At 48.0% G+C, this 23,670-nt stretch overlaps 1 protein-coding gene across 1 annotated transcript in view; it reads right to left on the bottom strand.

Annotated features, from left to right (window-relative positions):
• Positions 1-23,670, bottom strand: part of LOC138267863 (collagen alpha-1(XXI) chain-like) — a 603,972-nt gene that overhangs the window by 24,129 nt on the left and 556,173 nt on the right. The window contains exon 23 of the mRNA XM_069217091.1: positions 19,286-19,321. Within this exon, the coding sequence (XP_069073192.1) occupies positions 19,286-19,321 (36 nt within the window). The remainder of the gene's footprint in view (positions 1-19,285; positions 19,322-23,670) is intronic.

Here is a 23,670-nt window from a genome sequence, read left to right as displayed (position 1 = left end):
TGGGTAGGCCTAGCGCCCGCGACAGGAAATGCCCCAAGGCGCAACGTGGACACATCCAAATTTTTGGAAGAAAACAGAGGTGTTTTTTGCGAAGTGCCTACCTGTAGATTTTGGCCTGTAGCTCAGCGGGCACCTAGGGAAACCTACCAAACCTGTGCATTTCTGAAAACTAGAGACCTAGGGGAATCCAAGATGGGGTGACTTGCGGGGGTCGGACTAGGTTCTGTTACCCAGAATCCTTTGCAAACCTCAAAATTTGGCTAAAAAAACACATGTTCCTCACATTTCTGTGGCAGAAAGTTCTGGAATCTGAGAGGAGCCACAAATTTCCTTCCACCCAGCGTTCCCCCAAGTCTCCCGATAAAAATGATACCTCACTTGTGTGGGTAGGCCTAGTGCCCGCGACAGGAAACGCCCCAAAGCGCAACGTGGACACATCCAAATTTTTGGAAGAAAACAGAGGTGTTTTTTGCGAAGTGCCTACCTGTAGATTTTGGCCTCTAGCTCAGCCGGCACCTAGGGAAACCTACCAAACCTGTGCATTTCTGAAAACAAGAGACCTAGGGGAATCAAAGATGGGGTGACTTGCGGGGCTCGGACCAGGTTCTGTTACCCAGAATCCTTTGCAAACCTCAAAATTTGGCTAAAAAACACATGTTCCTCACATTTCTGTGGCAGAAAGTTCTGGAATCTGAGAGGAGCCACAAATTTCCTTCCACTCAGCGTCAGCGTTCCCCCAAGTCTCCCGATAACAATGATACCTCACTTGTGTGGGTAGGCCTAGCGCCCGCGACAGGAAACGCCCCAAAGGGCAACGTGGACACATCCAAATTTTTGGAAGAAAACAGAGGTGTTTTTTGCGAAGTGCCTACCTGTAGATTTTGGCCTCTAGCTCAGCCGGCACCTAGGGAAACCTACGAAACCTGTGCAATTCTGAAAACTAGAGACCTAGGGGAATCCAAGGAGGGGTGACTTGCGGGGCTCGGACCAGGTTCTGTTACCCAGAATCCTTTGCAAACCTCAAAATTTGGCTAAAAAAACACATGTTCCTCACATTTCTGTGGCAGAAAGTTCTGGAATCTGAGAGGAGCCACAAAGTTCCTTCCACCCAGCGTTCCCCAAGTCTCCCGATAACAATGATACCTCACTTGTGTGGGTAGGCCTAGCGCTCGCGACAGGAAACGCCCCAAAGCGCAACGTGGACACATCCACATTTTTTAAAGAAAACAGTGCCTACCTGTGGATTTTGGCCTGTAGCTCAGCCGGCACCTAGGGAAACCTACCAACCCTGTGCATTTCTGAAAACAAGAGACCTAGGGGAATCAAAGATGGGGTGACTTGCGGGGCTCGGACCAGGTTCTGTTACCCACAATCCTTTGCAAACCTCAAAATTTGGCTAAAAAAACACATGTTCCTCACATTTCTGTGGCAGAAAGTTCTGGAATCTGAGAGGAGCCACAAATTTCCTTCCACCCAGCGTTCCCCCAAGTCTCCCGATAAAAATGTACCTCACTTGTGTGGGTAGGCCTAGCGCCCGCAACAGGAAACGCCCCAAAGCGCAACGTGGACACATCCAAATTTTTGGAAGAAAACAGAGGTGTTTTTTGCGAAGTGCCTACCTGTAGATTTTGGCCTCTAGCTCAGCCGGCACCTAGGGAAACCTACCAAACCTGTGCATTTCTGAAAACTAGAGACATAGGGGAATCCAAGGAGGGGTGACTTGCGGGGCTCGGACCAGGTTCTGTTACCCAGAATCCTTTGCAAACCTCAAAATTTGGCTAAAAAAACACATGTTCCTCACATTTCTGTGGCAGAAAGTTCTGGAATCTGAGAGGAGCCACAAATTTCCTTCCACCCAGCGTCCCCCCAAGTCTCCCGATAAAAATGATACCTCACTTGTGTGGGTAGGCCTAGCGCCCGCGACAGGAAACGCCCCAAAGCGCAACGTGGACACATCCAAATTTTTGGAAGAAAACAGAGGTGTTTTTTGCGAAGTGCCTACCTCTAGATTTAGGCCTCTAGCTCAGCGGGCACCTAGGGAAACCTACCAAACCTGTGCATTTCTGAAAACTAGAGACCTAGGGGAATCCAAGATGGGTTGACTTGCGTGGCTCGGACCAGGTTCTGTTACCCAGAATCCTTTGCAAACCTCAAAATTTGGCTAAAAAAACACATGTTCCTCACATTTCTGGGGCAGAAAGTTCTGGAATCTGAGAGGAGCCACAAATTTCCTTCCACCCAGCGTTCCCCCAAGTCCCCCGATAAAAATGATACCTCACTTGTGTGGGTAGGCCTAGCGCCCGCGACAGGAAACGCCCCAAAGCGCAACGTGGACACATCCAAATTTTTGGAAGAAAACAGAGGTGTTTTTTGCGAAGTGCGTACCTGTAGATTTTGGCCTCTAGCTCAGCCGGCACCTAGGGAAACCTACCGAACTTGTGCATTTCTGAAAACTAGAGACCTAGGGGAATCCAAGAAGGGGTGACTTGCGGGGCTCGGACCAGGTTCTGTTACCCAGAATCCTTTGCAAACCTCAAAATTTGGCTAAAAAAACACATGGTCCTCACATTTCTGTGGCAGAAAGTTCTGGAATCTGAGAGGAGCCACAAATTTCCTTCCACCCAGCGTTCCCCCAAGTCTCCCGATAAAAATGATACCTCACTTGTGTGGGTAGGCCTAGCGCCCGCGACAGGAAACGCCCCAAAGCGCAACGTGGACACATCCAAATTTTTGGAAGAAAACAGAGGTGTTTTTTGCGAAGTGCCTACCTGTAGATTTTGGCCTGTAGCTCAGCGGGCACCTAGGGAAACCTACCAAACCTGTGCATTTCTGAAAACCAGAGACCTAGGGGAATCCAAGATGGGGTGACTTGCGGGGGTCGGACTAGGTTCTGTTACCCAGAATCCTTTGCAAACCTCAAAATTTGGCTAAAAAAACACATGTTCCTCACATTTCTGTGGCAGAAAGTTCTGGAATCTGAGAGGAGCCACAAATTTCCTTCCACCCAGCGTTCCCCCAAGTCTCCCGATAAAAATGATACCTCACTTGTGTGGGTAGGCCTAGTGCCCGCGACAGGAAACGCCCCAAAGCGCAACGTGGACACATCCAAATTTTTGGAAGAAAACAGAGGTGTTTTTTGCGAAGTGCCTACCTGTAGATTTTGGCCTCTAGCTCAGCCGGCACCTAGGGAAACCTACCAAACCTGTGCATTTCTGAAAACAAGAGACCTAGGGGAATCAAAGATGGGGTGACTTGCGGGGCTCGGACCAGGTTCTGTTACCCAGATTCCTTTGCAAACCTCAAAATTTGGCTAAAAAAACACATGTTCCTCACATTTCTGTGGCAGAAAGTTCTGGAATCTGAGAGGAGCCACAAATTTCCTTCCACCCAGCGTTCCCCCAAGTCTCCCGATAACAATGATACCTCACTTGTGTGGGTAGGCCTAGCGCCCGCGACAGGAAACGCCCCAAAGGGCAATGTGGACACATCCAAATTTTTGGAAGAAAACAGAGGTGTTTTTTGCGAAGTGCCTACCTGTAGATTTTGGCCTCTAGCTCAGCCGGCACCTAGGGAAACCTACCAAACCTGTGCATTTCTGAAAACTAGAGACCTAGGGGAATCCAAGGAGGGGTGACTTGCGGGGCTCGGACCAGGTTCTGTTACCCAGAATCCTTTGCAAACCTCAAAATTTGGCTAAAAAAACACATGTTCCTCACATTTCTGTGGCAGAAAGTTCTGGAATCTGAGAGGAGCCACAAAGTTCCTTCCACCCAGCGTTCCCTAAGTCTCCCGATAACAATGATACCTCACTTGTGTGGGTAGGCCTAGCGCTCGCGACAGGAAACGCCCCAAAGCGCAACGTGGACACATCCAAATTTTTGAAAGAAAACAGTGCCTACCTGTGGATTTTGGCCTCTAGCTCAGCCGGCACCTAGGGAAACCTACCAAACCTGTGCATTTCTGAAAACTAGAGACCTAGGGGAATCCAAGATGGGGTGACTTGTGGGGCTCGGACCAGGTTCTGTTACCCAGAATCCTTTGCAAACCTCAAAATTTGGCTAAAAAAACACATGTTCCTCACATTTCTGTGGCAGAAAGTTCTGGAATCTGAGAGGAGCCACAAATTTCCTTCCACCCAGCGTTCCCCTTAGTCTCTCGATAAAAATGGTACCTCACTTCTGTGGGTAGGCCTAGCGCCCACGAAAGGAAATGGCCCAAAACACAACGTGGACACAACATATTTTTTCACAGAAAACAGAGGTGTTTTTTGCAAAGTGCCTACCTGTGGAGTTTGGCCTCTAGCTCAGCCGGCCCCGGGGGGGGGGCAGAAATGCCCTAAAATCAATTTGACCCCTCCAACCCCCCCATGCCTGGGAACGACCCTTGCCTACGGGGTCGCTCCCCCTGCGTGACATTGGCGCCAAAAAACAAATGCCCGGTGCCTAGTGGTTTCTGCCCCCTTGGGGGCAGATTGACCTAAAATCGGCCAATCTGCCCCCAAGGGGGGCAGAAATGGCCTAAATACAATTTGCCCCCCAGGGCAGCGACCCTTGCCTGATGGGTCGCTACCCATCTCTAAAAACACAAACAAACAAAAAAAAAACCACACAAAAAATGTTTGCCCTGGCGCCTAGAGGGTTCTGCCCCCCCTGGGGGCAGTTCGGCCTAATAATAGGCTGATCTGCCCCCAGGGGGGGCAGAAATGGCCTAAAATAAATTTGCCCCCCCCCCCCACTCCCCCCCCCCGGGAGCGACCCTTGCCTACGGGGTCGCTCCCCCCTGCGTGACATTGGCGCCAAAAAACAAATCCCAGGTGCCTAGTGGTTTCTGCCCCCTTGGGGGCAGATTGACCTAAAAATGGCCTAAATACAATTTGCCCCCCAGGGGAGCGACCCTTGCCTGATGGGTCGCTCCCCATCTCTAAAAAAACAAACAAACAAAAAAAAAAACACAAATTTTTTTTTGCCCTGGCGCCTAGAGGTTTCTGCCCCCAGGGGGGGCAGAAATGGCCTACAATAAATTTGCCCCCCCAGGGAGCGACCCTTGCCTAAGGGGTCGCTCCCCTTGCGTGAAATTCATGCAAAGAAAAAACTCCCTGGTGTCTAGTGGTTTCTGCCCCCCTTGGGGGCAGATTGGCCTCATCAAAATAGGCCAATCTGCCCCCAAGGGGGCAGAAATGGCCTAAATATAATTTTCCCCCAAGGGGAGCGACCCTTGCCTAAGGGGTCGCTCCCCACCTAAAAAAATAAAATGAAACATAAAAAAAAAAAAAAAAAGAAAATGGTCCCTGGTGCCTAGAGGTTTCTGCCCCCCTTGGGGGCAGAAAGGCCTTCCCGGAAAAATGCCCCCCATGGGAGCAACCTTTGCCCAAGGGGTTGCTCCCTTATGGAAATTTCATAAAAAAAAAAAAAAATCCCTGGTGTCTAGTGGGGTTTCAAAAGCCGGATTGCAAGCAATCCGGATTTTGAAACCCTCGGACAGACTTCAAAGGGAAGGAAATACTTTTCCTTCCCTTTGAAGCCCCTCCGGGCCTCCCCCAGTGATTGAAAGAGAAATGCTTTTGCATTTCTCTTTCAATCACGCTGGAAGCAGAGCTTCCAGCGCGATGGGGGAGGCCCCTGTGACAAATCAGCGCGCGCTCGCACGCTGACGTCACAGGGGAGGGTGTGGGGGGGGGTGGGGGTGGAAGGGGAAGTTGTTCCCCTTCCATCCCCGCCTTGGGGAGGGGGATGCACGGGGGGGGCACGCTAGCGCTCCCCCAAGTTCCCCTGTGCCTTGGACGAGATGATCTCGTACAAGGCACAGGGGAACTGTAGCCTTGGACGAGATGATCTCGTCCAAGGCACAGAAGCGGTTAAGGAAGACTCTTTTTTCATAAGGTATGAGGGAGCTCTGCATGTGGTCTAATGGTAGGTTGAAAAACCTAGGCCCATATTTATACTTTTTGACGCAAAACTGCGCCAACGCAGTTTTGCGTCAAAAAAATTAGCGCCGGCTAACGCCATTCTGAAGCGCCATGCGGGCGCCGTATTTATTGAATGACGTTAGCCGGCGTTAGCCGCCGGCGCCGTCTGGTGTGCGTTAAAAAAAACAACGTACACCAGGCAGCGCCGGCGTAGGGGGATATGGAGCTTGGGCGTCAAGAAATGGGGCAAGTCAGGTTGAGGCAATTTTTTCGCCTCAACCCGATTTGCGCCATTTTTTTTCACTCCCAACCCCCATAGAAATGACTCCTGTCTTAGCAAAGACAGGAGTCATGCCCCCTTGCCTAATGGCCATGCCCAGGGGACTTCTGTCCCCTGGGCATGGTCATTGGGCATAGTGGCATGTAGGGGGGCACAAATCAGGCCCCCCTATGCCACAAAAAAAATAAAAAATAAACACTTACCTGAACTTACCTTAATGTCCCTGGGATGGGTCCCTCCAGCCTTGGGTGTCCTCCTGGGGTGGGCATGGGTGACAGGGGGTGTCCCTGGGGGCACAGAGCCCACAGGTCCCTTAACGCCTGCTTTTTGCAGGCGCAAAAAAACGGCACAAAAGCGGGCGTACGTCATTTTTTTTGACCCGCCCACTCCCGGGCGTGATTTTTGCCCGGGAGTATAAATCCCACGCACATGCCTCGGAGTCGATTTTTTAGATGGGAACGCCTACCTTGCATATAATTAACGCAAAGTAGGTGTCCACGCTAAAAAATGACGCTAACTCCATGGACTTTGGCTCTAGACACGTCTAACGCCAAAGTATAAATATGGAGTTAGTTTTGCGTCGAAATTGCGTCAAAAAAAACAACGCAATTTCGGCGCAAACGGAGTATAAATATGCCCCCTAGTGTCTCCCTTGCAGGTAGGAGATACGGTCTGCTTCCTCTAGAGAATAAGCATAATCAGCTTTCAGTTGGTTGAACAGGATTATCCCCTGAGTGTTGAAGAGGCAGCCTATACTCTTGCAGCCTCCTTTCTGCCAGCGTCTGAACAATTCGGGGTGCATACTCAGTGTAAAGTCGTGGTTAGTCAGAGTTGGGGTCATGGAAGAAGGGAAAGAAGTCAATCTGGCCCTTATCGCTACTGCATACCAGACCTTGAACCTGGAACCAGCCCCTGGTGAAGAGTCCCCATGCCTGGTGTTTACGTGGGAGCCAAGGCTCCTTCCATATGTGGGAGCCCACCACTGCCTAGTCCATAAAGCACCAGTGCTTCAAGGAGGCTGGTTGGCTCCACTCCACCATGAAGCATAACTGAGAGGCTTGGTAGTACCTGGTCACGATGGGTACTGCAAGCTGTCCTTCATGCTTTGTGAGGTAGAGTAGGTGACTGTGAAGACGTGGTTTCTTCCCATCCCAGATAAACTTGTTGATTCCTAGCTGCAGAGATCTAAGGATGTGTTTGTGTGGAGTCAGTGGAAGGGCCTGAAAGATGTAGAGGATCCGGAGGAGGACTGTCACCTTAATGGCTGTAATCCTACCCAGCCATGATAGTTGTCAGCGGTGCCAATTGGCTAAATCGAACTGGACATGAGAAGTGATGTTTGCATAATTTAGTGTTGCTTTTCCAGCCACTGAGTGGGCCAGCTTAATGCTGAGGTAGGATATATACTCCCTAGCCAACTCGAAAGGGAACAGGGAACAAAGGTGGTTCTCCTGGGGTGGCGGTTCAGGACTTTGGTTTTCTGCATTTTTACCTTGAACCCTGAAACCTCTCCAAAAGAGTGGAGCTCCGTCACTAGGGCTGACAGGGATCACTCCGGATCAGTGATGGTGAGAATCATGTAATTCGTGCATTTGCTAATGAGGTGGCAGTCACCACCAAAGGAGATGCCTGTGATAGCCGGGTAGTCTCAAATTCTTTGGGCAAAAGGCTCTATATACAGGGTAAATAGGAGAGGGGAGAGAGGACACCCCTGCCTGGTACCACTCCGGATGGGAAAGGGTTTGGACAGCATGGTGTTGACTCTCACTGATGCCCGAGGGGCGCTGTAGACACTATGGATCCTGCATTGAAATCTGACCTTGCGGCCAAATTGTTTCAAGATCTCAAAGAGCTAGGGCTAATGAACCCTATCTAATGCCTTCTTGGTGAGGATGGAAAGAAGGATGACGTCCTTTTGGGAGCGTCAGATCTTGTCCATTAAATTCACAATACATTTGGTATTATTCCCACATTAGCGGTTCGGCATGAAGCCGGCATTGTCAGGTCGACCAGTCTCAGTCTGAGGGGGTTGAGGCTGCGTGCCAGGATGCTAGTAAACAGTTTGGTGCCAATATTCAAGAGTGATATAGATCTGTAAGACCCGCAGAGGGCTGAGTCTTTGCTGGGCTTTGGGATGATGGAGATGGATGCTTCCAGCATTGAGTCAGCAATGGGCCCGATGTTGGCGAAAGAGTTAAAAAGGGGAGTAAGCAATGGAGCCAGATCTTGGCATAAAACTGTGGAGTAAAACTGTCTGGCCTGGGGAACTTCGGATGGGCAATGTCTGAGATCACCCTCTCAATTTGGATGGGTTTCTCCAGGCTCTCAGAGTCATGGGGCAGCAGAGGAGAGACCGGATACCCCTCAAAATATCTTGGAAGGTCAGAAGTTGGGATGTCAGTGGCTTTGTATAGTGTACTGCAAAAGTTGTGGAATGCTGCTGCAGTGGAAGTGTCACTATGGACTTCCTGCCTGTGCTGGTGCATATCATTTTAATAGTTTCTTCCTGGGTTCTGTTCTGAAGTCGGTGTGCTAGCATACGGCTGCAGTGATTGCTTCCCAAGTAAAATTTGTGCTTTAGCTATGCCATTGCATATTCCGCCCTATCAAGGTCTAGGTGCTTGGGGAGCAGGCGTGTTTTTTCGAACTCCTGCCACACTATCGGGGCTCCCATCCCTTTATGTTTGGCCTCTAACTCCAACACTTTCTGTTCTGGACTCAAACGTTTTTCTTTGCGGTGGTGATTATCAGCCACTGAGATAGCGATGAGTTCCCCCTGACTACCAGCTTCTGTGTCTCCCATATGGAGGCTGGTGGAGCCTCACCGGTGTTATTTCGGAGGTAGTTGGCGATCACCTCCCGCAATGTCTCTATTGTGGATTGAGACTGAAGGAGGCTACCCCTGAGTCTTCAGTGAGAGGGCTGTTACAGACCTGCACCTACTGCAGTACCAAGGAGAGGTGTGCATGCTCCGATAAGGACCTGGGGTCAATATAGACATCCTGGACGATGGCCTAGATGCCAAGAAGTGATCGATGCGGGCATAGGTTTTGTGTTCTGTGGAGTAATATGTGTAGTCTTGAGTGTTGGGGTGGAAAAGGCACCAGCTGTCCCCTAGGCCACAGTCAGACCGCCACTGAAGACCCTTTTGCGAGAAGGCACCAGCCTGAACAGAGCATTGGCCAGAGCGATCTAAGTCCGTGTTCATGACTAGGTTCATGTTCCTTCTCACCAGTACAGCAGCATCTGGGGATTGTAGTGCTAAGGAGTTGGCCCTCTCAATATATGTCTCCTGGTGCTTGTTGGGTGTGTAGATGGAAGCGAGGGTAACACGAAAATTGCCCAACTGTAGTCGAAAAGCAATAAGGCACCCTTTGATCTTAGCCACCTTAGTCAAGACTTTGCCCCTGAAACCTCTAGAGAGTAGCATCGCCACACCCCTCTTCTTTTCAGGGCCTTAGGACCAATACTGGCACAGGAACCAACTGGATTTCATAATTTGTTCATCTCTGAAGAGTAAGTGGGTCTCCTGCAGGAGGCAAATGTCGCTACCAGAGCATTCCAGGAATGACAGGACAGCAATGCATTTTGTCGAGTTATTGAGGTCTCAGACATTGAGGCTTGTAACTTTAAGCTGTAGGATATTGAAAAAAGAGAGGGGACAGGGATCTGTTGCACAGGTTGATTGCCATGGTGCGAGGGATGTAGGGCAGGAGCTGTCACCTGGGCCTGCAGGGAAGTACCCGTAGTTTGTGTAGTGTGAAGGAGCAAAAACAAGGATAAACAATTTCCCAACGACATTGTTAATAAAACATAAATATTAACAAGTCCATTGACAATGGCAATGGATAGTCGCAAGGTGGACATGGGCCAAACAGACGGGCAGGGCATGAGAGCCAGTAGGTGTAGTAATTCTGCAGGCCTCCCGCTGCCACAGACCATGTATGAAAGTGTAGTGCCTGGTGTAATTCAAGTAGTTGAGGAGCATATTATGCAGTTTTACAGTTCATGGATGAGCCTTGCCAGTCCCAGACGCCAAACTGTCCAGCACTGATTGTTGCTCTTGTGCGCATTCTTAAGGGACAGAGTGTGGGTGCTTTCTGTGTTTAGCAGCTTTCTGCCGTTGCGGCTGGCGTGTGGGGGAGTTCCGGGGTGAGCCTTGCATGGATTGAGGCAGGGAGTCCCCTGGCCAGTCGAGAATGCAGCATACTTCTCTAAGTGTCCTGGGTTGAACAAGTTGACCCTCCCAACAGAAGATCAGTCTGAAGGAGTACCCCCATCCATAGGACACCTCTTTGGCATGCAGAGAATCAGTGACCGGCTTGAAATCTCTGCGGTTCTGGAGGGTAATGAGCAAAATGTCCTAGAAGAGGCTAATTTGGTGTCCCCAGAATTGGACAGGTTGCTGGGTTCTGGCTTTCCTCAGCATGTCTTCTTTAGTTTGAAAGTTGTGGACGCAGGCTAAAATGTCTGCCAGTTTGGAGTTAGTACCTCCAGGGTGGCTGACTCGATTTACCCTGTCCAGCGTATGCTCAGATTCCTCAGCCCAGCCCTGGATCAAGTGAAACAGGGCCTGCATGTATGCCTGGATATCGGAGCCCTCAGAGCCTACCCAAAACCCACCAAAGGCAGACGTTTTTTCTGCCGGGCTCTATTCTCAAAGTCTTCCTCCTGAGACCGCAGGGCATTGTGTTGCTCGTGAAGACGGATGACCTCCTGCCGCAGCATTTTCATTTCTTCACCTCTGGCAACCTCGGCGTCTTCCAGGGAGAAGACCCGATCCCCCACTGACAATAGGTCCTGCTTTACTTTGTACAGCTCCTGAGAAATGTCTCTTTTGAGGTCCTGGATGTCTGTTTTGAGGGAAGGCCCCGAACAGGAAGACCAGGAAGGCCCAAGTCACTGGGGCCTGATCTCCATCAGGAGCCCACTCTGCATCTGTCTGAGGGGGCCAATGGGAGGCTGGTGGTGGATCTCGGGAGGCAGCTGATGTGGAGCAGGTGAGCATGTCACGCACTGACTGATCGCATTTACCCATTGCTGCCGCTATGGCTCATAGGGTGATGTGGGACTGGGATTCTCTGGCCTTCGAGTTGCTCTAGCCTGTGGTTCCACTTTTTCATAAGTCACCTTGGCAACAAGTCTTCCCTCCGACAATCTGCAAGGGGCCAGGGATGGTTGCAAGTTTCGCCCCACTTACAGCAGGTGGGACCGGTGTGGACACTGTGATCTAGTGCATGTATGGGGGAGGATCTCTTGGTTAGCCGACCCTAACCGCCCACGTACTAATCCACTCCAGACTGTAGCTCTCAGATTGGAGCCCCTGTACTCACTGCGCTGGGTGGTGGTCCAGGCCTGTTTGCATTGGGGGAAGGGTGACCAGTACCAGCACTGTACTCTCCGTTCTCAGTCTTTGCTGATCAGTCAGGAAATCAGATCAGTTGTAGCCCTTAGGTTTTATGGCTCCCTTCTGGTCTCCTCAGATGGTTGTTTGCCCATCCACCTATATGCGATTCAGTTGGACCCGCAAAGTCTCTGCAGGGCCCCCAACATCTCAGTGGGGCAAGAGGACCCACTCCTAGGCCCGCCTGGGTCTGGTCTCACAGCTGGTGAGGCAGGGGCACCTTCGTCCCTGTATTGATTCCACAGGGAGCCTTCTACCCGCAGCTCACGTAAAACGAGGTAGGTGCCTGGGTTTAGAGTGCAGCGCAGAGTAAGGGCCAACGGCTTGGGGCCACCATGTTGCTTCTCCTGGGCTCCCAGCCCATGTGCCGCAGGATCTCACCGGTATGTCCTGGGTCAGGTTGGGGGCCTCCGGTCGGGCCCGGGGAGCTTGAAAGTGTCAGCATGCTCTCCCGGTGGTGATTGTGTGAGGAGGCATTCCGTGTCTCTTCTGCCGGCCTCAATGTTCCAACGGCTGCCATCAAATGGCTGCTATCGTAAGAGAGCTGCGGTCAGCCTCCGGGCCGCTGTGTTTCCGCACATGTGACCCGTAGTCAGCCATGGACCCCTGCGGAGTCCCCGGAGCTATGGCAGGTGGGAGGAGAACACTGTGCAACCGGAGCCTGTTCCAGGGCCTCACAATCTGCAGCAATAGGTAGTCTAGGCAGCGGAGGAGTGGAAAGCACCTCCTGCTCCACTACAATCTTGGCCACGCCTCCCACAGCAGCCACTTTAAAAATGTTTTTCAAATTGCTATCTAAAATATTTTGAGAATACATTTACTTTTTTTGCATGGAACTTTATATTCCTTTCTAAAACAGTAAGTATGATTTTAAAAAGCTCAATAAATTGTCTTGATAATAAAGACCTTGCTATCAGATATTACCCAACAACTCACCTAGACATCTACCATCAATTATGAACAAGATTCTTCTTTCCCACCCTTCCCCTTACACAACCAAACAAAAATGAGTACACTTGTTGTGTCCATGGAATCCACCTCCTTTCTGTTGCCCCTCGCCAGTAGTAAAGATAAACGGGTATTACACGCTGGCCATCCGATTCTGTCTGTACAACCCATGAACAATACTCCTAGGCACACATTATTAAGCATCACCCACATCAAAAGCACTTTACATCTGCTGATTGTCCATGCTGTAACACCAGCATACAACCCATCTCCTTCTACATACAGCACACAAAACACAACACACCCAATGACCCTATTAAACAAACCTAGGAAACAAGGCACAACACATGCTTAATAATGCAAAAGCTCCAGTTCCAGGAATTTGCCATACATATATTTCACAAACATGGATCAGGACACCTGTGTACATCTAACAAAATAATTAAGAAAACCCAAGTTTTACGGTCAAGAACCAAGAAAATCTTCCTCAACGTAAGGGACTGTACATCATGAAACTAAACAAAAATAAATAAATATGAACACTTAAAAACTCTGAAGTCATACTTTCCAATTAACCAATGTAAGAAGCTGGCCTGATGTGTGGTGGGTACCTATGGTACTTACACCTTATACCAGATCCAGGTATCCCCTCTCAGTGAAGTGTAGGCAGTGTCTGGAAGTCAGGCTCTCTAGAGGTAGCTGTGGATGAGCAGCCAAGGCTTATCTCGGAGATCTGCAAAGCTCATGCAATACCACTACAGTCACACAGTACTTACATACAAGAAAGAAAACTTGGTTGTACAAAAATTAATTATTTTTGGAACACAGTATTAGAAAATACTATAGAGGCAACCATCCATTAGGAGGTAAGTAAATACACGATATATATATATATATATATATATATATATATATATATATACACACACTAATAAACAGTAACAGGCATAAAAAGGTTAGAAAACAGTGTAAAATAGCAATAAGCAATAGTAGCCCTAGGGGGATCCCAAACCGTATACTAAGAAAGTGGAATGCGAATACAGGACCCCCACCTAGGTAAGTAAATCATGTAGTGGGGAGATGGGAGTACTAGGAAACTACACAGGTAAATAATGTACTACCCCCCCAGTGGCCAGGAATGTAGGAGTAAAGCACTGGATTTCCCGAAAACCACCCCAAAGGATGAAAAGAGGAAAAAGAAGACACCCAGAACAGCCTGCAAAGAACCAGCAGTGGAATACCGAAGATGGAGACCTGTGGAGAGAGGGGACCAAATCCAGAAGTGTCTGTGGAGTCCAGGGGGAGTAGGAGATACTACCCACCCAGAGGTACCTTTTAGAGTTGGTCGACAAAGAAGGAAGACAGGTCAACACTGCAGCACAGAAGCTGGAGAAGAGTTCCTGATGCATGCAAAAGGTGTCCAATGCTGGAATCTGGATTGCAGATGGATGTCGGTGAAGGATTTCCTACACGCCTTGGCAAAGGCAAACTCAAGGTCAGAGGTAAAGAAAGGGGTGCTGTCGGGGACCAGCAAAGGTGCAGGAGGACTCTACCCAGGTGGGTGAGTCACAGGGAGCCCTCCACGTTGCAGAAGGCCCACAGGAGCATAGGCAGCACCCACAGGTGTCCCACAGGACAGGGACACAGAAGTCACAGAAGTAGCCCAGGCAGCACCACAGAAGTTGCCACGTAGTCAGAGGACCACGCAGAGGCCCAGGAGATGCAGGTGGGAGTGCTGGGACCTGGAGGTACACGTCACCTGAAGTTCCCCCTGGAGGTGACACAAACAAACCTTGGCAACTGAAAAGGACTTAGTGCACGGGGGTACTGTCATGCGTGGAGTGGAAAGGACTTACCACCATCAAAGTGCGACAGCTGGTAGAGAGGACCAGGGCAACTCTCTGGAACCCCACCTGTGATGCAGGACCCACGCCACTCAGGATGAGGGGAGATCCACGCAGCAGGTCGTCGTTGCAGCCAGGTACCTGTAGTTACAGGGGAGTGATGCCTTCACCCCAAGGGAGATTCTTTCTTCTTCTTGTGCAGGCTGAAGAGTTGCAGTCTTCTGAGGATTCACAGCCTTGGAAATGTTGCAAAGCTGGCAGGAATTCTGGATATAATGTTGCAGAAGAGTCTTCCTTGTGGATCTGCAGATTGTAGGTTCCTGGAGGGTCCATTCGTGCTCCTGAAGGCCAGAAGTCGAAGCACAGGTTGCAGAGGAGTCCTGCTGGAATCTTGCAAGCTGAATCTGAGGACCCACCCCAGAGGAGGACCCTATATAGCCCAAAGAGCAGGCTCGGTCACCTAACCAGATAACTACCTATCAGAGGGTGCCTGTGACGTCACCTGCCTGGTCTGGCCACTCAGGTGCTCCCAGAGTTCCTTGTCAACCTTGTAATCAAAATGGCACAACCCAGGGACCCTCTGGAGGAGCTCTAGGCACCACCCCTGGGGTGGTGATGGACAGGGGGATGGTTACTCCCCCTTCTATTGTCCAGTTTCGCACCAGAGCAGGGACTGGGGGTCCCTTAACAGGTTTGGACTGGTTTATGCACGGAGGGCATCAAATGTGCCCTTCAAAGCAAAACCAGTGGCTTGGGGAGGGTGTTACCTCCCTCTCCCAAAGGAAATCCTTTGTTCTGTCTTCCTGGGCTTGATCAGATGAAGCAGCAGGAGGGCAGAAACCTGACTGAGGGGTCACAGCAGATGGGCTGCCTGGGAAAACCCTGTAAGACTGGTGGTAGCAATGCTGGGGGCCCCCTATGGAGACTCCAGAGTGCATGGAATCATACTTCCAATACTTGCAACAGTATTAGGGTAGGAATCTGACATGTTTGATACCAAACATGCCCAGATTCGGAGTTACCACTATGTAGGTGGGCATAGGTAGTGGCATATGTCCGGTACACAAATAAAATGTTGTCCACTCAATGACGAAGTCCAGTAAAATGGGGCTGGAGTTCATGGGGGCACCTCTGCTAGTGCAAGGGTGCCCTCACATACAGGTATCTGCACTCTGCCCTCTGGACTGAAAGAGCCTACGATAGGGGTGACTTACAGTGACCTGGTGCAGTGACCTGTAGTGAAACTGGGTGCGTGCACCTGGTTCACGCAGGCTGCAATGGCAGGCCTGAAGAACCGTTTGCATGGGCTCCCTATGGGTGGCAGAATGACTGCTGTAGCCCATAGGGATCCCCTGGAGCCCCAATGCCTGGAGTACCTAGGTACCACATACTAGGGACTAACATAGGGGCACCAGTATGCCAATTGTGGGGATACAAAGTTACCAGCAATCAAATTTGGAGCAGAGAGCACAGTCACTGGGGTCCTGGTTAGCAGGATCCCAGTGAACACAGTGAAATGCACTGACAAACAGGCCAAAGGTGAGGGTAACCAGTCTAGAAAGAGGCTACTTTCCTACAAGCAACTTCCCATCTAATTGAGATTCACTCAGCACAGAACAATGCCAAGAACATCATAATAGTCATACCACTTGTGAAAAACCCACCAAAGCACTGTGACTTCCTGATAGTCGATCTTCAAATTGCAGAATCAAATGGCAGCAAATTCCTAAAGCATCATAACAGCAATATAATGTTCAACCCTTGCAATATCACTTCTGCTGACTCCCTGTGTACCAACATAAACAAATCTATCTATGGGTACAGACACAGGGAACATAAGATAAAACGTTGTGGTTGCTGTTATCAGAAAATCCCTACCCCTTCGGCCACACAGTTGGTGGTTAACCACAGTAAGTGGTGACATTCACCTATAGAAATTATTATGGTTTTATAGGGTAGGCATATGCACTTCACCAACAGGATAGGGGGCTAACAACCATCATGTATCCACCCATGGCAGGGTGGACTGAATTACTCACAATACATCACTGGAGTCCCAGGTGAAACAAATGTTGGCAGGCAGTATATGTGATCTGTTTTACTACCCATGTAAAAGGGGCAGGCTTTACTTCCACAGCCTCCCCTCTGTCCACATTGATGAGCAGTGTTTTAAATGATGATCCCATTGTTGTTGTCGTCCCCCATTTTAACCTGTCTGATGTTGATGATTTTAGGACACTATGCTTCCCTCTAAAACATGTGCTGTACATTGGAACTCTTTGTTTGACCTACTGAACTTCCCCTAAAGTCCACTGCAAATGGTGCTGAAGGTTAAATCTCATACCACTACCCTAAAAAAATGAGGGAGCGGGCATAGGCAGACTAAAATTGGTCCATCGCATATCCTTCCAAGATAACTAGCACATAACAACAAAAATGACTTTCAACACCTAACAGTTAGAAATACAAGATAACATATGTCATGTTACTAAGGCAATCTACCCCTCAAACTCAAACTTATTTAGAATTTGATGTAACTGCTCCATCTGCTCTTGCAGACCAACAGCTATGAATCTATGTTTTCAACTTTTTTAAGGCAGAGCAAGATACATTGAAAAACAAATTGGGTTGTCTACAGAAGCGGCTCTGGGGGCTTTTTTCGGACAGGGTGGGGTCCGGGGATGTGGGAGGGGGCACGGAGTGGTGCGGGAGAAAATTAATAAAATTAAAATAAAACAAATCACTTACCTGCTTTACTCCCGCGCCGTTCCTCCCCCGTCACTGCTGCAGGCACAGCCTGCCCTGCGCCCAATCCTGACACTGCTCAGAGCAGTGTCAGGACTGACTGGGACGCCCAGCCCTGTGCGCATGTATGTTTGGCTGGCCCAAGACAGCCGCCCAAACATAAATGCGCTCTGATGAGAGTGCCCAGTGCACTCCCCTCAGCTCGCCACCCCCAATGCCCTACCACTTTCACATGGAAAGGATATTAAACACAGTTTATTATCCTTTCTATGTAAAGATTTGCAGCAGTTGCTGCTGGATGGGGGGGGCGACGCTCCTCTGCCCAAACGGAGAAGCCGCGCTTGGTTGTCTATACGGAAAAGTGCTTTGTAGTACGGGAATATTAAACCTTTGTAATAGGCAAGATCTTATGCATTTATCAATCCAGCAGTTTAAATTCCAACTGAAAATTTTTAAGGAAATTTCAGAAATCTGTCTTTTAAAAAATAATATCAAACATACTCTCACATGTAAAGCACGTGTAGAAAAGACTCTCTAGAGCTAAATCTTAGTGTCTAAACTAAGCGTGCTTTTTTGAGACTACAGTTGTTGTACATGCACGTTTTTCCATTTTATGGAGCTTGACCACATGAACAACCCGTTCACAGTATATGTTGATTCCATGGTAAAGCCTTGGAAGACATTGAGCATATAGTCCACTCTTGACCTGCTCTTTCCATGCAAGAGTTAAATATCGAAAAATAATGTTTAGTTAAGTAGGTATTAAAAAAGTGAACCAGACAATGGAACTATGTTTCTATGAGGGACTGAAGTCTAATAATATTAGTAGCTTTGTTAAGTTTATGTGAACAGGAGGGAAAAACTAACTAAAATGATAATGCATTAAGATTTTCCTAAATGATGTTTTGTATTCTATATATCTGGGGGCCGGTAACCTGGACTTTCTTTATACTATTTTTTATACTGCCTTATTTAAGCAGTTTATTGAAATGTTAAAACGGACATTGTAACTTTGAATTTATCATCTATTGTATTGCACACTGAGGTGCATATTTATACTTTTTGATGCAAATTTGAACTAATGCAGTTTTGCATCAAAAAGTTTTGAACTGGCTTGCGCCATTCCTGAGCGCCAGCCGGGCACCATATTTATGGAATGGTGCAAGCGGGTGCAAAGGGTGGGCTAGCGTAAAAAAATGACGTTAGCCGGGTGGGGGTGGCTGTATGGGAGAAGGGGGTTTTGCACCAAAAAATGACTTTAGGCTGGTTAGAGGCAAGAAATGCTTCTAACCAGCCTAGCGTCATTTTCTGATGCAAAACCATCCATACCACATGACTCCTGTGTTAGAAAAGACAGGAGTCATGGCCACTACCCCAATGGCCAGCAAAGGGGACCAGGTTCCCCCCTGGAAATGGCCGTTGCACCCTGTGCCATGCAAGGGGCCCCAGATTGTGCCCCCAATGGCACTTTAATTTAAAAAAATAAAAATACCTATACTTACCCTACTTACCTGGGATGGGATACCTCTGGTGTGGGAGGGGGTGTTCCTAGGGCTTGGGAAGGGGATGGTGGTTAACCATGTAAATGGGTGCAGAGGTCCCCTAACCCCTGGTCTGACCCTGGCATTAAATAATGGTGCAAAGCAAGCTTTGCACCATTTTGTAGCCCCTCCTTTCACCCGTGCATCATTTAAGCACGGGGATAAATATTGGGCTGTGGGGTTAGCACCATTTTTTAGATGGGAACGCCTACCTTGCATCTCATTGACGCAAAGTAGGTTCACGCATCTAAAAAATGGTGCTAACTCCAATATTTTGACATTAGACGGGACTAACATCAAAATCTAAATATGGAGTTCGTTTTGTGCTGAATTTGCGTTAAAAAAAAATTACGCACATTCGGCACAAATCGAGTATAAATATGCCCCTCAACTCTATCACCACTACTATAAATAAAGCTGATTGCTCTCAAGCTGACCTCAGTGTGCATATATTTGCTTCTCCAATTTACATAGAGAGGCAACTGGTGGCATGGGGATAGATTTCTGTGAAATGAGGAGAAAATGGTTTACATATCAGAACTATTTTCTACAAGTGAAATAATGGAAAAAGTAAAATACATTGACATGCTTCAAAATTTGCAAGGGCAGAAATATCACCTGTGCTCCTTTCATGCCATCATCTCCTTGTGCACCCTACAAGAGACAGAATGAAATTAGTTAGCTAGATTTGTGAAGAAGTCTTTCTTTACTTTTAATTTTTTCTTTACAAATCTCAATACAGTGCTAAACATATTTATTGAAATTGTGTTAACCGGTCGTGATTGCTTCCATCTCATGTTCAGCTGGGCTTCCTGATATGCAGAATGCATTTGTGCTGTTTAGCTTTCTACCATCTTATGTGCAGTCTTGTGAAAATGGAAGAAAATCTTGTGGTTTATGCCAATGTTTGTATCTTCCATTATATCCTCTATGTCCTCTAAGATGTTTCATTTATTTGAATGGGTTGCAACAAATATATTTGTTTATCTGTGTCAACATTTAGTATATCACAGCATGCAATATTATGGGTGCTGTGTTGTGCTCATACTATGGTCTTCCCATCCAATAAACCCCAGAAAATGGGTCCGGCAATATCTCTACATGAAAATGCTTTCAAAGAAATCTATTCATATCCTATCAATCAAACACATTAATGTAATTATTATTATCAAACCATAAATGAATGTCTTAAATTAAAACATTCCAAAAATACAAATGTTTTTTGTAATTTTGTTATTGAATAAATATGCATTTAAAAACTAAAGACATAAGGAGACAAGAAGACAGCATACATAGAAATCACACATTGCACAAGGTGAACAACATAAAATACATAAACAAAAAAATGTGTTACAAAAGCCTGCTAATAAACAATTACATCCTTCTCCGTCTAAGTAATAAATTCAAGTAGGGAAGGTGAAGTTTAAAACCAAACCAATGTCAATGTTTCAGTCTAACGTGGTCAAATGTATACAAGTCCCCAAAACTGAGAATTAGATTAATTAGACAAACAAAATACTGTTGATTTCAATAATTCTTTAAGAAGAATGTGCATCAAGAGATATGAGTCATCTAGGACCCCGGCTACTGTAACACCTTCTGTAATGTGTTCAAATCCCAGGAAAAGATCACCATCAATACATGAGGTGCATAATGACTCTTTTCTTTAAATTTATGTGTCAATTTGTGGGTTGTCATAGACAGCACACCAATAACTCTGGAGCACAGAGAACAATACAATTTGTATTACATAACATTACACTGTAGAAGGCACCGGAAACAGCGAGTGACGTGATAGTGGCAGCAAATCCTAGTACATGTAAAGAAGGGAAAGCAATAGGTGAATTAATGAGACAGTAATGTAGGTCACTGCAACTGTGTATGAACTAGGGTCCACTAGGTCTGCTGGAGACTCACTAAAATTCTCCACTCACTCAACTTCAGGAATTCATTTCTGAGGACTCCCACGTCTGCAGGTAGTCTTGCAGCGGCTGCCAGATGTGTTTTGGTCTGGCGGTTGGAGGCTCAAGTGAAGCATACGGTTCGCTGGTAGTGTCATAGTACATTAAACTCTTTAACCAGGCATTAACAGAGGGTGAGCTCCTGCTCCCCCAGGTGAGTGCAATCTTGCGTTTGGCCAGAAGCAGTGCAATGGCGGTGAACCGTTGAGCCGACTTAGGTATGTCCTGAACATAACCCAGCAATGTTAGTAAGAGATTTGGTTCAAGAGTGGTGTTTGTCATCGAGGCTAACCAATTTAATACATCTTTTCAGAAGGATTCAATATTTCTGCATGTCAACATTATGTGGGTAAAGTCAGCCCCAACAGTACCGGGCAGTTACAAGACTTCACTTGGTCAAGTCATGCCAGTGTGTTGGGTGTGACATAGGTTCTGTGTACGAATTTAGGGCAAGATTTAAGAAAAGTGGTGCTGTATCCAAGGCAGCGCCACTTTCCTTGCACCCCTGCAACCCCCTAATGCCACCATGTGTGTGCCGTACTTATGATACGGCGCACCACAGCGGCATTAGGAACAATAGAGTAAAAGATTTTGACGCAATTGTTGCGCTTTGCTCCACTAGCGTCAAAAAGTTTGACGCTAGTGGAGCAAAGTGCAAGGAGGCTCAATGATTACAATGGGTGCGTCCTTTTGATGCCTGCTTTCAGCAGGCGTTAAAAGTGATGCCAAAAATGGAGCAATGAAATCTTGTAGATTTATTGCTCCATTTTTGTGGGCCTCCTTTGCATACATTACTCATGGAGCATGCATAATGTGGCGCAAACGGTTACAAAGTGGCACAATGCATGCATTGCGCCACTTTGTAAATATTGTGCATGAAAAAGGCCACCTTAGCGCCGTCTACGCATCACAAAAATGACTCTAAGGCAGTGCTAAAATGGAGCGACGGGCTCTTAATTCTGCCTCTTAGTGTGTATAAGTTTACGGTGTGCTTGGGCACAACAGGCATACCAAATATTGTCAGTCAGGGTGTGCCCTAGGCCCACTTCCCAAGTGCCTCTAAGTTTCCCATTGCTCATCGGCAGGAGAGCTATGCAGGTGTAGTACAGTTTGGAGATTAGCCTGCCCTCATTGCTGTCTTAGATCACTAGTGTCAATGAGGTGAACTTTTCTTGGGTCAATGGGTATGATGGAATCGGGGCTCACAGGGTGCTGTGGAGGCACTGCAGCATGAAATGATCCATGTGAGTGGCATTGGTACATATGACATAATCTGTTTTTGAAAGCACTCACATGTCTGGGAAAAGCTCCGTGGAGGTGTGCAAGGTTTGTTGTGCTCGCGTGCGCTGGTCCAATTTCTCCTGTGTTATGAAAAACCAGTGGTTGTTTGCCAGGAGTAGTGCTGGGGAATAAAGAAGCTCACCACCAAAGAGTTGATTAAGCTTCCAACAAGTCTAGCTAGTTGTAAAGAAGGTTGGGATGTTTGTTGGGTCAAGTGGGAACCATGTGGTAAGTATCAAAAGCAACGGTCCCAGGACATCCTGGTCTACTTCAGATTTGGAGTAGGGGAGGTATGCATCTGCATAGTACCAATGGTAGGCAAATTGACATTGGACAGCAAAATAAAACAAGTGGAACTGTGGAACACCAAATCCACCACACTCGTACTGAAGTACAAATGTGTTCCACACAATTCAGGGTCATCTTCCAGCCCAGCCAGTACCTTATTATCGAAAATAACCAGTGATAGTGGCTGATAGAACCACAGTATTTTGGGTCTTTACCGGATTTCAAAAGCAAGGTGATCACTGCCTCCCGCAGCGTTGGAGGGAGTACCCCAGTGTCTAGCAACTTTGCGTACAAGGCAAGCAGGTATGGAGCTAAATTGTGTTTGAAAGTCTTGTAAAACACCCCTGTCCTGGTCCAGGCCTGGGGCTATGGATCCATCCAGCGAATCAATTGCCTGCACTAGCTCTTCACTGAGATTGGTTCACTGAGGAATTGCCATTGTGCATCTGTGAGCCAGTCCATATCCACTTCTGCTAAATAGGCCACCTGGTCGGTGGATCCCCCAGCCAGATAGGAGGAGTAGAGGTGTTTATAGTAGCTAAGCAGTGCAGCATGGATGTCTATATTATCATTGACCCAATGTCTCATTGGTTTCATGCAAATCTGGGACATTTAAGGCACCTCTATATAGCTCTAGCAATCTAGCCAATGTGTGGTCCAGTCTTCCCGCCCCTCCCCATAGCATTAGGCCCTGGTATACTTCCCCAGGAAAGTTGCCTTGTGCTCAGCCTGATCACGGTATGCAGCTAATACGGCGGTTTGTCTGTGTACTTATGGGCTATGGCGTTATTGGGCATCTGCATGGTCCAGATCTGCTAACTCATTCTCTATTCAGGTCAGGCTTCTACAAATTTCACATAGCACCCGTTTAGAGATACACACGCCTCAGATATAGGCCTTAAATGCCTTCCACAGGGTGGCCTGTGAGGTGACTGAGTCCTAATAGAGCTCTAAGGGCCATATTTATACTTTTTGACGCAAAACTGCGCTAACGCAGTTTTGCATCAAAAAAATTCGCGCCGGCTAACGCCATTCTGAAGCACCATGCGGGCGCCGTATTTAATCAATGACGTTAGCCGGCGTTAGCCGCCGGCGCTGCATGGTGTGCGTGGAAAAAAACGATGTACACCAGGCAGCGCCGGCGTAGGGGGATATGGGGCTTGGGCGTCAAGAAATGGGGCAAGTCAGGTCGATGCAATTTTTTCGGCTCAACCCGCTTTGCGCCATTTTTTCCGACTCCCAACCCCCATAGAAATGACTCCTGTCTTAGCAAAGACAGGAGTCATGCCCCCTTGCCCAATGGCCATGCCCAGGGGACTTCTGTCATAGTGGCATGTAGGGGGGCACAAATCAGGCCCCCCTATGCCACAAAAAAAAACAAAAAAAAACACTTACCTGAACTTACCTTAATGTCCCTGGGATGGGTCCCTCCAGCCTTGGGTGTCCTCCTGGGGTGGGCAAGGGTGACAGGGG

This window comes from Pleurodeles waltl, chromosome 2_1, assembly GCF_031143425.1.
Source record: "Pleurodeles waltl isolate 20211129_DDA chromosome 2_1, aPleWal1.hap1.20221129, whole genome shotgun sequence".
In the NCBI taxonomy this organism is placed as follows: Eukaryota; Metazoa; Chordata; class Amphibia; order Caudata; family Salamandridae; genus Pleurodeles; species Pleurodeles waltl.
This window is presented reverse-complemented; position numbering and strand designations above follow the sequence as displayed.